Raw genomic sequence first — 13,466 nt, 5'->3', positions numbered from 1 at the left:
AACAATTTTGAGATGGATGACTTTCTTGAAAGTTTTCCGAAAAGCGTGCAAGCGAGGACAAAACACGCTGAAAAGACTCGTGTTGGTTTGTGGGGTCAATCGGCAATCTTGAAAGCAGTTTGAGATGTTACACGTGGTATCAAAGTAGACCTCTCCAGTACGATGTGGTTCGGGGACGAACCAAGCGGAAGCAGTTGAGAATGTAATGCCTCTGCTTGGTGGTCATGTAACGTCCGAGACTGACAAGGGCAGGTAGTGGTCCGACTCCTGGCATGCTTATAGGCAAAACCAAATCACATCGGAATGAGGGGGATCCTGAGGTTGTGCAAGTATGGAACATCATTGTTGAAGGGAGGCTTATATGAATTGTTTGGTACTATCTATAAAAACAAGATGCATCTTCTTTTCGGTAGGTCAAACCATAAGAACTCCACAGTTAAGCGTGCTCAACTTGGAGCAATTTTGGGATGGGTGACCTTCTGAAAAGTTTCTCGAAAAGCGTGCGAGTAAGGACAAAATATACTAAAAAGACTCATATTGATTTGTGGGGTCAATCGTCAATCCTAAAAACAGTATGAGATGTTACACTATTGACTTCTTTATTACGACATAAAAGTAAATGGGAGATGGGGTCTCTCTGTCTATCTCGTATCTTAAAAGAAAAGTAGACTTCTTGTTTGCCATTCACAACATAAAAAGCATTGTTGATTTGAGACTACAATTTATCCAATTGCAAAAAGTACAGTTTAAATCAAAAGCTTTGAAAACCCTTATTAGAAAAGTGCCAGTCTAAAGTATCAAAATATTTGGCAAATGCCAATTGTTTTTTTTTTTTTTTGTAAATGGTGATGCTCTAAGTGTATCACATAGTTACGTTGTTTTCAAAGAAAGGAAAGAAAACAAACAGAAAGGGAGATTAGGCCAAGACCTTTCAAACATTGACAAATCTATAGCTTTGTAATTCAAACATATTTTTTATAATGGCATGATCTAAGTTAATCTTCTAGCATTGATTTTTGTAATTAATTTGAACTTGAAGTTGGCTAACGCTCTAGACCTAAATTGATTCACATTATCAGCATTAGGGACCTTTGGGGTCAAAACAATAGTTTTTGGATTAAAATTAGGAAGAAGCCGTCCATTTGAGAGGAATTGCATAACAACATTTATAACCTCCAGTTTAATAATTTCCAATAAGTTTGAAAGGAAAATGCTCCAAATCCATTAGGGCCAGGAGTATTATCCTTGTTAAGAGAATGGACGGCATTAAAGATTTCAACATTGCTAGGGAGCATGGTGAGAATCTGGTTGATGTTTTAATTGACTAAGTTAGTGATCATGAATAGTGTTAGCATCAATACTATGTTCCAAGTTAGTTGTTCCACTACCCTAAGACATGTCATTAACATTGCCAAAATTATTCAAAGTGTTGTTATCAACCATTTCAGCTCTTTTTTTTTTCCTTTTCTATTTGTATCCTTTAGGTTCACAACTCCTGGTGTGTATGTCTTCAAATTGCAAAGTTAGAAAACAGAGAAATCGTGACACAATTTGACAAGCGTGTCACGATTTTGGTAATGTCGAGAGATGTTTTCAGAGTGTCCAATCGTGACACAATTTTGGGAAAACGTGACACGATTTTCGACTTGCTAGGCAAGTTTTCAGGATAAGGTTGGTCGTACGCATCAATCGTGACACAATTTTGGGAAAACGTGACACGATTTTGACGCTGAAAACTGCTATATAAGTGTTCTTTGCAGATTTTGAAGGAGAGCTTGAAGAGAGAGAAACTTGGGAAATCAGAGGAGGTAATTTTAGGGTTGAGGGTCTTTGATTAGAGTTCTCTTGGGTTGCGAAACATTGTAAACACCTTGGTGAGTGAAAATCATTGAGTGTCTTGTTCATTTGTGAGATTGGGAAAAAGGGTAGAAATTAGGGTTCTTTGTGAACTTGTTGAAGCTAATTTCTTGTAACCCTTTTGTATTTCTTTGTAAGAATACTCATTGATAGTGGATTGGAGAGATCAATCTCTCCCCCAGATTAGGTCAAGTTGGACCGAACTGGTCAACAATCTTTGGTGTGTTTGTTCCTCTCTTCTCTCCTTTTATCTTTTGCTTGTGAATTTGTGCTTTTCACTTTGATTCCTAGATTAGATCTAGGTGTTGTTATTGTTGATTATTGCTTGTGTTCACTTTGATATTGGTTACTACTTTCCTTTGCTCCACACATCATAGTTTGTATTGGTGTGAGTTTTGAGTCCGTATTCACAACAACTACAATATTATTATTTGTGTATATTGTCTTTAGATTACACAAAGGTTTTCTTCTAATCCTATTTAGGTTTTATTCTATTAATTCTCTTAAACTTCACCATATCCATGGTGGAATCAGAGAAAATGCAGAAGTTCAATGAAGAAGAAAGAGAGAAAATTAGAGAAAATTCTAGATTCATTGAATTGATCTGAAATTGGTTACAAGAAAGCTATATAAAGCTGTATATTTTTATTTTTTTTTAGGAAAAAGAGAAAAGGTAACTCTAACAAATTAGAGAAAATTCTAGATTTCATTGAATTGATCTGAAATTGGTTACAACAAAGCTAATATAAAGCTCTATATGATCCTAACTAACTCTAACAAACTATTATCTAGGATTAGAATCATATGATGCTAGTACACAGTAAAGATCTATGGAATGGCAGAGTAACTTGCTGCGCAAGCTATCTAATATTACAAGTAATCACACAGTTTAAAAAAGAAAAAGAGAAGGAGAGTGCACAAACAAATATTGGCGCCAGATAAATTGTGCATAACCAGGATAATTAGGGAACCTTGCTAAATATATTGGCATTCTCTGGTGGTTTGATTTTAATAATTTGGAGAATCAACTAAGTTCGATGATGAGGCCGAGGGAGGCATGGCGGAAAAGAAGAATTATACAATTGCATTGTAGAGATGAAAACATAGCTTGGCAAAACATGGAAACAATGAGCTCTATCTGAACGTTAATGCAAAACAATTTTACGCTGATAGTGTATATTCACTAATATTTCCAATTTTCACATCAGATGTGTTCGACTCAGGCACAACCACCCTTCATTTGTGCAACGTCTGCAAGCAGTAAATCAACCACTTTGCTCTAGCTAGAATCATTAAAATAATAAGCATTTCAGAGTTTGAGAGATCGAGAATTCTATTGACTTTGTTTTATGTCGAATCCTAGTTCTTATCACGAATTATTATAAACAAACTTCCCAGACACAGGGATATTTATAACAAGTTCACTTACTGAACAGATAAGAAACAAGAATTTGAAATAAAATAAGGATGAGTTCTTAAATATATTCAGTGGAAGCTAATTTGCGAAGTTAATCAATATTATATATCCTCAAGCTGAAGTCCCTTCTTAAGGATCATTCATGTGTGCTGATGATAATGAACTCAAGTTTGTTGAGACTTCATCTGTTGCTTTTTTTCGCACGACTGTTGCACCGGACTATTCATTAACTCCTCAAATCCTTTGTGGTTGTGTGTATTGCTTAGTGGATGGTTACATCAATGGTATATACTTCTCTACCCCCTTCCATTTAGTAGATATTGTAAAATCAAGGACAACCTCCTGAGGCTTAGGAGAAGCTATATATAACTCTTTTCAACATCTGTTATTAGTTGGAATTGAGTTTGGCTCATGTGTTGGATCACCATTGTTCACTGCCTTCTTTGGAGATTGATTTTTCAGGCCAAAATACGTTCAGTCCCTTGCCTGTATGTATGAAAAAAATACATTCAATTCCTTTATCAAATCTTACCATACATCTAAAATATACTATTGTTTTTCTTTTGCTATAAGGATGGAATTTTAAATATGTTTGGTGAAAAAATGATATGTGAAGGTAATTAGCATTATAAAGTCCTGAAAACCAACTCCAACCACAAGGAGGTGGAAAGAGTATTACTTTGTTGAAGCATGCCATAAAAAGAAAGCCGACTAAGGTTTTAATATGTATGTTAAAATAAATTAGTTTGACGAGGCAGAAAATTCATGTTAAAGTATTCACTAAGATATGAACTATGCCTTACCTTGAAATTAACCATAACCAGCAAAGAGCTATCAGTTAAAGGAAATTGAAATCTTCAGCAGCAAACTTCATTCCTAATATTTCTTAACAACGTCGCCAATTCCGGCTATTGGTGTTTCCCCTGATCGAACATGAAACTCCGACTCTTTCATAAATATATTATACATGAAAGGGCTATTTCATAAATGAAGGACCATCACCTGCATATTTTCATGGATACATGTATTTAAATTGAAATCAAGTAATATATGTTAAAATTAATACTATAGGAATGAAGATCTATACCATATCAATACCAGCATCAACGGAAGTGGAGATGCGATAACGATAATCTGACCCATAAGGTTGACAATTTTAATCGATTTCGTCTGAGACAAAATCACAAGGTTCACATGAATAAAGTCTCTTAAAAAATGTCTTCATTCCACTAAACAAATTTTGGGTAACCACGAATATTCAAAAACTCAAGTGAAGTGAGGTGCCAAATACCTTATGGCAGGGATCTGAATTCCTCACATTCAACAATATCCATAGTTCGAAGCGAAATAAGTGTCACCTGTTCAGTTTCACAGGAGATGCTCTCTGTAAGTGATATGACTAATGCTAATATACTAAAATATAAAGAGTTAAAAGATGTAAAATTCACTTTGTTATCAAATTAAACGGTTGATTTCTCATTGATATCATCCAAAATCATCACCTCTTATAGTTTCTGTGGTTCAGCTGAAGTATCCTCTTGCTTTCAGCAAAAGCAGTGGACACAACACAACTTGATCAATAACATTGTCCGACACAAACATGGCTGCGATTCAGCAGCATTCCACAACATATCTGACACAAACATAATGAAATAACATGAGTGACTCGACTAGAATCATGAAATAGCTAAATACACACCTTCCTAATGAAGAGCTGTATACACACCTGGCTAATAGCTTGAACCAAGAATTTTGATTTGTTGCATTAACAAGCTCAGCGTCAATTCTAAAGATATGGCCCAATTCTCACAATAATTTTACTCGTAGACATATTCCATACAAAAACAGAGAAAGCAAGTGATTCCTGCATATAGAAATTTAAATTAGAAAGTAATTTGGGGATAAGAAGATGCAGGGAAGAGATAAAACTAGCATACATCTTCTTCCAGATAACTGTCTTGAGAAATACTTCACAGGTTGGTCAGAGTTTAGTGCATGCATCGACAACCGTCAATATTCTTTAAAAATCTGCAAATAACGTACCAAGACGATTTTAGTACTACGAAATTCTTAACAAAATTCTGACTCAAAGCCATAGAAAGATAAATTCTCAACTAAATTTGTCCTAAAGGATCACCTAAAATCAGTACCAACAAATTATACTTATTATGTATGCAAGTCCAGTCGTCCTGAACTAAGTTTGTAATTAAAAAGTGTGGCTAGCAATCATTGATGTAGTTAACGTCTTACAAAAATAGCGTCGTCAATGCTCTAATCACAGTGCCGTAAAAATAAATCAAATTGTTCAAAGAATTATAAAAGGGACATATACCTCTGGCAAACATTGAAAATCTCCACCTGTTGCATTTAGCAAAGCCAAGGAGAGAACTCTATCAGGAACCATTGCTGCTATTTTACAAGCTATCATAGAGGAAGCCAAACAATATATCATTCAAATAAACAGTCTAAAACAAATAAATAAAAAAGACCAACAAAAACTTAAGAATAAAAATGGAGAAAACCTTGATGATCAGACTTTCTACTGTGCACTGAGCTCCGACCCGAACCATGTCATCTTCATCATTAGGTACGTTTGTTCCTGTTAATCCCTCCCTTTATTTGTCGACCCCACCCTTGTGTATCAAAGGAAATCCTAACCATTCAATTCAATCTCCACAAAATCAGCAAAATTATAAAAAAAAAATCAAAAAATAAAATTAAAAAAATAAAAGTATGATGAAGAAAATTACCAGAATTAGAACAATTGTCCGTAGGTTGAGCAGTAAAATATCTTTCATGTACGTACTCAGGAACTGTTTCTGTGGAATGGGTTCCAAAGAAGTTAACTACGAGAATAAAAATAAAGATTTTTTTATCAAAAATAAAAATAAAAATAAAGATTTTTGAGCAGTTGAAATCCAAACATAAGAAGGGGAAATTGAGATCCTACCAGTAAAATATATTTTTGCGATGGTGATTAAGGCAGATAAAGGGTAAACGTCTCTGCTTCTTAATCCTCCCATTCAAACTTAAACTGTATTTTTGGAATATGAGCTATCTTGTCCCAATCCTCCCCCATTCCCTCTTTGCACCCTTCTCACAAATGTTGGACATTTATAAATATTCAAGAGATGTGAGGTGTCGAATACCCTCCGGCAAGCATCGCAATCCTTCACAATTACGAATCTTTAGAGTTCGAAGGGATTGAAGACCTTCCCAATTTTGCTCTGGTAAGGACTCCAACTCATTACAATAAGTGATACACAGATGCGTCAAAGCTGGGTTAAAGGGTTCATTTGGTAACTCCTTCAGTTTTGGGAAACCATTTACAGACAGAGATTGAAGAGAAGTAAGGTTTTTGAACATCCCCTCTGGGAAGGATGTTATTCCGAAACCGTTATATAGGGAAAGCTGAGTAAGACCACGGAAGGTAGAGATTGACCTCAGTAACTCATTGTTACATCCCCATATCTCGAGTTCTTTAAGAGATGGAAGACATGGCAGTCCAAGCAGTTTAGGGCAATTCCAGATATCCAACCTAGAAAGACAAGGAAACATCTCCCCTCTTTCCACTTTCAATAACCCCTCTATGTTTGGTAGAGAATCTAATAAGAGTTTCTCCAGAGATGGGAAAACCCTCACCTTCATACCATCCTCAGATTCATCATCATCCAAGTATTTCAGATTATTCATACGAGATAATCTCAGTCTTTTTAGAGATGGTAGTTTACCACGTAACGGAAGCCGCACAATTTTGTTGCATTCCTCAAGTTCAAGAGAAATTAAATTACTAAGAATAATTATCCAACTTGGTAACGATAATCTTTCATAGTAATTTATTGTCAAGCATTTGAGATTTGAGTGAGGTTTAAGCACTTCAAGTACTTGCTCAGCACTAACCGTAGATTCCTCCTTGTATCCCCATGACAAGCATAATTCATGAAGGTCTTTTTTATCCATCAATTTAGCCGCTTCAGCTTCAGATAAACTAGCAACATTGTTTAATCCTTTGATACTCAGTTTTCCACTGAGGTTTAGATCACGTAACTCTGTCAAGCTATTCCCTTTCTCTAAACTAACAATGTACACACTTAATGTTCTTAAACAAGTTAATTTTCTAATGTTAGGAAACATACGAGACAAAGATTCACAATATTCAATGACTATATGTCTAAGATTTTGTAAACAAGCCAAGCGTTTTGGAAGCCAGCTAAGTTTATCACAGTGTTTTATTTTCAAGATTTCCAGCTTTTTTAGGTTGTAAATTGAGTCAGGCAACATATTTATGTCAAGAGAACGAAGTTCCAAATACCTTAAATGAATTAAACTCCCTAGTGATGGCATCCGGATAAAGGATGTGCATAAAACCCGAAGAGAAAGGTATGTTGGGAAGAAATCATGTTTTTTTTTGGAATAATAACTCAACTGAAACAATGTTCTCAAGGATTCAACTTTTTTGAAAGCATTCTTATCAAAGGATAACAAGTCTTTGAGGTCAAAACCAATGTGGTGTGTGCTTTTTGACAAACTGGTCATGTTTTTTTTCTCCAAATACATACATTCTGGCCCCATTACTAATTGAGCGAGATCATGGACAAGATCATGCATCTTAAAAGAAATGTCTCCAGAATATTCATCCATCTTTCTATCTTGAAAGAATGATTTTTGGTACAATTCCTTCCAAACCGTGTTTCCAACATCATCAACGTCCAAATTACCCATAGATGAAATAAATCCATTAGGCAAAATAGAATTTTTTTGTGGTAAAGCCCAAAGCTCACTGTCTTTAATATCAAGCCATTCCTTCTCTTCATTCCTTGAGCTCATCAAACCCCCCAATGCTTTTGCTGCAAGAGGCAATCCATTACATTTCTTTACTATCTCCTTTCCAATTTCCACAAGCTTTGTATCCTCTTCTTTGTTACGTTTAAATGCATGTTGTTTGAACAACAACCAACAATCACTATCAGAGAGACTAGACAAACGGTGACTTTCCCATGTCCCCATGATTGATGCAACATCCTCATCACGAGTGGACACTAAAATGGAACTACCTTTAGATCCACACGACAAAACAGATTTCAAACGATTCCATCTATCTTGTGTTAACCCAGATTCCAATTGTTCATTTTGATTCCACACATCATCCAAAACCAGCAAATATCTTTTCCCTTGCAACAATCCTTGCACCTTTCCTTCCATTACAGCATACTCAAAGTCAGGACACTTCTCTAATGTGATAGATTCGAAAATAGAACACAAAATCCTCTTGACCGAGAAAGTCTCAGAAACACAAACCCAAACTTTTTTATCAAAATGGCCACTCACCCTAACATCATTGAAGATCAATTGAACAAGAGTTGTTTTTCCAATACCACCTAAACCAAAAATGGGATAGACAGAAATGAAGTCAGAGTCCTTCGCATGGGTGAGAAGAAACTCGACAATCTTTTCTTGATCAACTTCTCGTCCAAACACTTTTGATTCAGCAATAATTGAGCCGGTTTGGCGCCCTTCAGCTACTTGATCTGGGATTTCCCTAAGAGTTCCACCCATCTGTAGAGAAAACTTGTTCTTACTTTCAGCAATATCATCTAACCTCCTTGTAATCTCTTTTAACCTGTTGCCGATCTCACTGCGAAACATGATGTTCTTTGGTTTGAGAGAGGATGATCCTCTAAGTTGACCAGACTTGATTGAATACTCATCAAGGATATCATCGAGCACATAAACAGCATCTTTGAGGTCTTGTAACCATAGCTTAATAGAGAGTTCTTTGAATTGTTTCTTCTCAGCATCTTCAAGAACAGCCTTGATGTGAACTAAGTTGTTTGATAGCTTTTGAACCTTTGACTTGATTCCAGAAATGGTTGAAAATTCATTTTGAAGGAGAGACGTCAAATTTTCAAACACAACTCCAAGCAAAGCGTCAGCCATTTTTTTTTGTGAAAAGAAAGAAAGAGTTGAAAAGATAAGAAGATTAGAAATTTGTTTAGATATAATGAATGCTGAACTATTATGAAGGAGACCTTTGAGAATAAATGCAATGAAAGTAGAAAGTCAGCAAAGTAGGGTGGTCAATAATTGTGAGCAAACGTTCACGTGGGACGCACATTTTCAACCACAAGTTTATGCAACTTGCTTGCAAGGTTCCATTATTGATTGGGTGTTTCTAGGACACACATTTTCAATCACAAATTTGTTATCGGGATCAAATTGATAGAGAAAGTGTACATCTCCATTTAAACAACTTTTAAAATAATCATTTTTTCTCATATTTACATGTGTTTTTATTCTCTCTTTTCTTTTTTTCTCTCCTTTATTTTTGTTCAATAAAAAGAAGAGAAATGTAATTGTCACAAGAATTGTACAAATATCACTCCTTTTATTGGTATATTATTTGTCTCTTTGTTTTCCGAGTTGAACACAAATGAAAAGTACATCAATGTTTATGAATCTAGTCCATTATTGTATAATTGTTAGGAATAGTATGATTGATCCACTTTAACCTTTAAAACGTGGCCGACAGAATAATGATCTTTGGAGTAATTAGTTCCGGTGTGTGTCATTTACTGATATTTGTCTTATGCATCCACTTTAATTCAATGTATTGAACATCTTGAACAAGTTTATCTATTTTACCAATTTTTCGATAAAATATAATATGCAGAAATTCACTGCTTAACAGAAAGAACACCATTCTTGTGTATAGAAAGAAATTTATAATAGTAACGTACTTGTGTTTTTGACAACTGTTTTTTTTTTTTTTGCCTTAATTGATCCTTCAGCCCTTAAATTAATTTTTTTTTTAAATTGGTCTCATAACTCTTAAAAGTCTCAAGTTGATCCTTTATATGTATTTTTGTCGATCAATTTAGTCCTATTTTGTCAATTTTAATCTCCTAAAAAAGGAGACCGTTGAATAAAGGAGGTCTGTAAGATCTAACCATGTATCACCAACACCTAATTTATTTCACTTTCCTTCCTCTTCTTCCCTCATCTTCATCTTCATCTTCATCCAACATTCAACAATCTTCATCATCTTCGTAAAAAAATACATTTCTTTTTTTCTTTCAAAAATCCATCCTACCAACTTCAAATATCATACCCGATTCTAGCATTATCATTGCTTCCCAAGATCACACTGTTCTCATACCCAAATCCAACATTATCATCATAATCACCTTCGCACATGGTGCACCCCATATGTTATAGCCGCATTGAATTCCATTAATTTCCAGCTCAATGTATCATATTGTTATTAGGTGCTGATTTGTTTGAATAATTCAAGGGTTAGTATAACATTCAATTTAATCAAATTTTCTAATAATAGAATTTGTCAAATTTTCATACTTGTTCTCCGCAAAGGGTTGAGTAAACTGTGGATCTTATCAAGATAAAGGTTTTCATACTTTTTCTTCATCTTCCTCTTCATTAACTTCATAAATATTGAGCAATTAAACCAAAAATAAACCCAGCAAATCTGAACTACCCACAAAATCAAAATTACCCATAAATATTAATATTCTTCCTTCCTCCTCCTATTCTTCTCTTCTCTTCTCCTAAATCAGAATTACCACAATAACACCATCACCAGAATCTCAACACCAACACCATTTCAACAGAAACGCTAGAACATGCATGTGTTCTTGAACCTGCACCAAAATCAAATCTCCATCTCACGGTCCTTTTCAGAATCACAACCACATACACAAAATCAAATCTCCGTTGGAATCATATTTGGAAAGCAATCAATTGCAAGTATGAGAATTTTGATGCTTAATGGGTTTGTGAGAAATGGGTTGGGACATTTATTTAATCAAGCATTGGGTTTTAAGATTCTCTTTTCCTTTCATTGAATCTGTCGTTATAGAGATATTTACTGTTGCTGATGAGTTTTGAAGTGATGACGGGTTTCAAATTTCAAATGGGTTTTAAGAAATGGATTTTATTTTGTTAATGATGAGGTGAGGAGTTAAAATGATGAGTTTTGTTTTGTTTTCTGGGTTATTTGTTGTTGATCTTCTAGGTTTATATTAATATGGTGGTGATGTTAATTCTAGATTTAAGGGTTTGATTATGTAGTATTTGTTGAAATTAAATGGTTTAATTTTTTAAAGAAAAAAATAGGTTTTTTTTTATGAAGATTGATGAAGCTTGTATGAAGATGAAGATGAGGGAAGAAGATGATGAAAAGTGAAATAAATTAGGTGTTGGTGATACATGGTTAAATCTCACAAACCTCCTTTATCCAACGGTCTCCCTTTTTAGAAGATTAAAATTGACGAAATAGGATTAAATTGACCGACGGAAACACATATAAAGGACCAATTTGAGACTTTTAAGAGTTACAGGACCAATTCAAAAAAAAGAATTAAGTTAAGAGACGAGAGGATCAATTAAGCCTTTTTTTTTTCTAAACAAAAATCCTTTTCTTTTAAAAATAAAAACTTTTACACATTTTCATTCATTATAAAAACTGATAAATTGTTATTTCTCAACAATATTTTATTTCTTTTGTCAAATAAAAAACTATACTTTATTTCCGCATGCCACATTATTGTTATGAGATTATTTTGTGCAGACTAGTTACTGCAAAATGTCGTTCGAAGATACAATTGATAGGGTCGACGGTTGTTGTTATTAGTGAATTATTTGAATATAATTTTTATATCTTCTAAATAAAAATGAGAGTAACTATAATATATATAAATGAGGTTTGCTATAATAGACTCATATTTTTTTATGAAGGTCTATTTTAACAAGGTGTACCTTTTATTTTAGACATTAATATCCATATTTTTGCTTTTTGACAAAGCGACATACGTGTAATTTTAGTTTAGTCATAAATGATTTTATTTTGTTTGACTGAAATCATTAGGGTGTGTTTGGTTACGAAGAGAAATTGTGAAGATCTAGAGAAATAAGTAACGATGTGTTTGGTAGGAGAGAAATACAAAAGAGAGAAAGAAGGGAGAGAGAAGTTGGAGAGAGATGGGCAATCTCTTGTGTTTGGTTGAGAAGAGAGACAAAATATTGTGGGACCCATGCCTATTTCACTTCTCTCCATATGTGCGGAGAAATGGACACAAACTTTTTTCTATTTTCCACATTTCTCCCTTGTTTCAGTGATATATACAGTGGCTACTGGGGGTGTTTGCGGTGCGGTTCGGCTCGGTTATGAGGCAAAAAGTGAACCGATCCAAAAAATAAAACATATGCGGTTCGGCTCGGTTCAATTGGTGGTAGAAAAAAAATCCGAACCGATCCGATCCAAATTATCGCGATTTAATTTGGATCGGTTTTCGGTTATCCAAATTGTAAAAAAGTGATAGTAATATTCTTATTAAAAATTATTTTGAGAGAAGCTTTTTCCTTATTCTACACCTATAAAGTTATGACTTATAGTATCTCTTTTATATTTAATATATTATGTTGTAGAAAATTCTTTCCTAATTCTATAATTTGTAGGATAAGTATACCGGATACATATAAGTTGCCGCAAACTTTTGTAGCATGCAATTATAAAGAAACTTTTGTAGCCTGAAACAATATAAACAAATGCTATCCATGGTAGTGTTGCAAGTAGTTCATGTTCAGCAATAGATTCAACATTTTCAGCTATTCTACTCTTATTAGTTTGAGTGTTTTCAGCCTGCAAAGTATACACATACGAATTAACAAATAATTCTATAACAAAGAAGATTTCAAACATAAATTTTGATTGTTTTGAATTTTATTTTTTTCCTTAAACAAACATACATTCTTACGTGGAAAAAAACAAATCAACAATTGTTGTTCCAAACATTTTTTATACAAGAAGAAATTATACTAAAGAAGTAAGTGATAAAAAAAAAAATCAATCAACATTTTTTATACACAAAGAAGCAAGTGAATCAAAGAACTTGATCTTTCTAATCTATTTCATTCAACTATTGATCATGGATTTTGACAAATTGATAAATTTTATTTAAGTAAAATACTTAAAGAAACCCAAGCTAATTTTTCTAAGATAAATTTCTAATCTAATTTTATTTAATTAGAACCCATCCTTTCTAATATATTCTTCCGGATGGATTTTCACAAGCTAATTTTATTTAAGAAAAGCTAGCTACCAAACTCTACAGGGACGCATCCCTTCCTTATAATGCAAAAAATATAAGCTACCAGTAGCATTCAAAATTATAAGAAA

At 33.9% G+C, this 13,466-nt stretch overlaps 1 protein-coding gene across 6 annotated transcripts; it reads right to left on the bottom strand.

Annotated features, from left to right (window-relative positions):
* Positions 1-3,016: 3,016 nt before the first annotated feature.
* On the bottom strand, positions 3,017-9,372 carry LOC11409470 (putative disease resistance protein RGA3). 6 transcript variants are annotated; one of them, XM_024785106.2, is made up of 11 exons: positions 6,225-9,372; positions 6,025-6,120; positions 5,797-5,927; positions 5,607-5,695; positions 5,212-5,302; positions 5,001-5,138; positions 4,777-4,907; positions 4,566-4,632; positions 4,362-4,444; positions 4,078-4,276; positions 3,017-3,760 (listed from the first exon to the last, which is right to left on the bottom strand). In XM_024785106.2, the coding sequence occupies exon 1, from the start codon at positions 9,209-9,211 to the stop codon at positions 6,389-6,391; it is 2,823 nt and encodes a 940-aa protein (XP_024640874.1). In that variant the 5' UTR covers positions 9,212-9,372; the 3' UTR covers positions 3,017-3,760; positions 4,078-4,276; positions 4,362-4,444; positions 4,566-4,632; positions 4,777-4,907; positions 5,001-5,138; positions 5,212-5,302; positions 5,607-5,695; positions 5,797-5,927; positions 6,025-6,120; positions 6,225-6,388. The 6 variants fall into 6 exon arrangements, with proteins under 6 accessions (XP_024640874.1, XP_003615774.1, XP_039690211.1 ...); XM_003615726.4 differs by having other exon boundaries at positions 6,025-6,093; XM_039834277.1 differs by having other exon boundaries at positions 4,373-4,444; positions 6,025-6,093.
* Positions 9,373-13,466: the final 4,094 nt, after the last annotated feature.

This window comes from Medicago truncatula, chromosome 5, assembly GCF_003473485.1.
Source record: "Medicago truncatula cultivar Jemalong A17 chromosome 5, MtrunA17r5.0-ANR, whole genome shotgun sequence".
NCBI classification, from domain to species: Eukaryota; Viridiplantae; Streptophyta; class Magnoliopsida; order Fabales; family Fabaceae; genus Medicago; species Medicago truncatula.
This window is presented reverse-complemented; position numbering and strand designations above follow the sequence as displayed.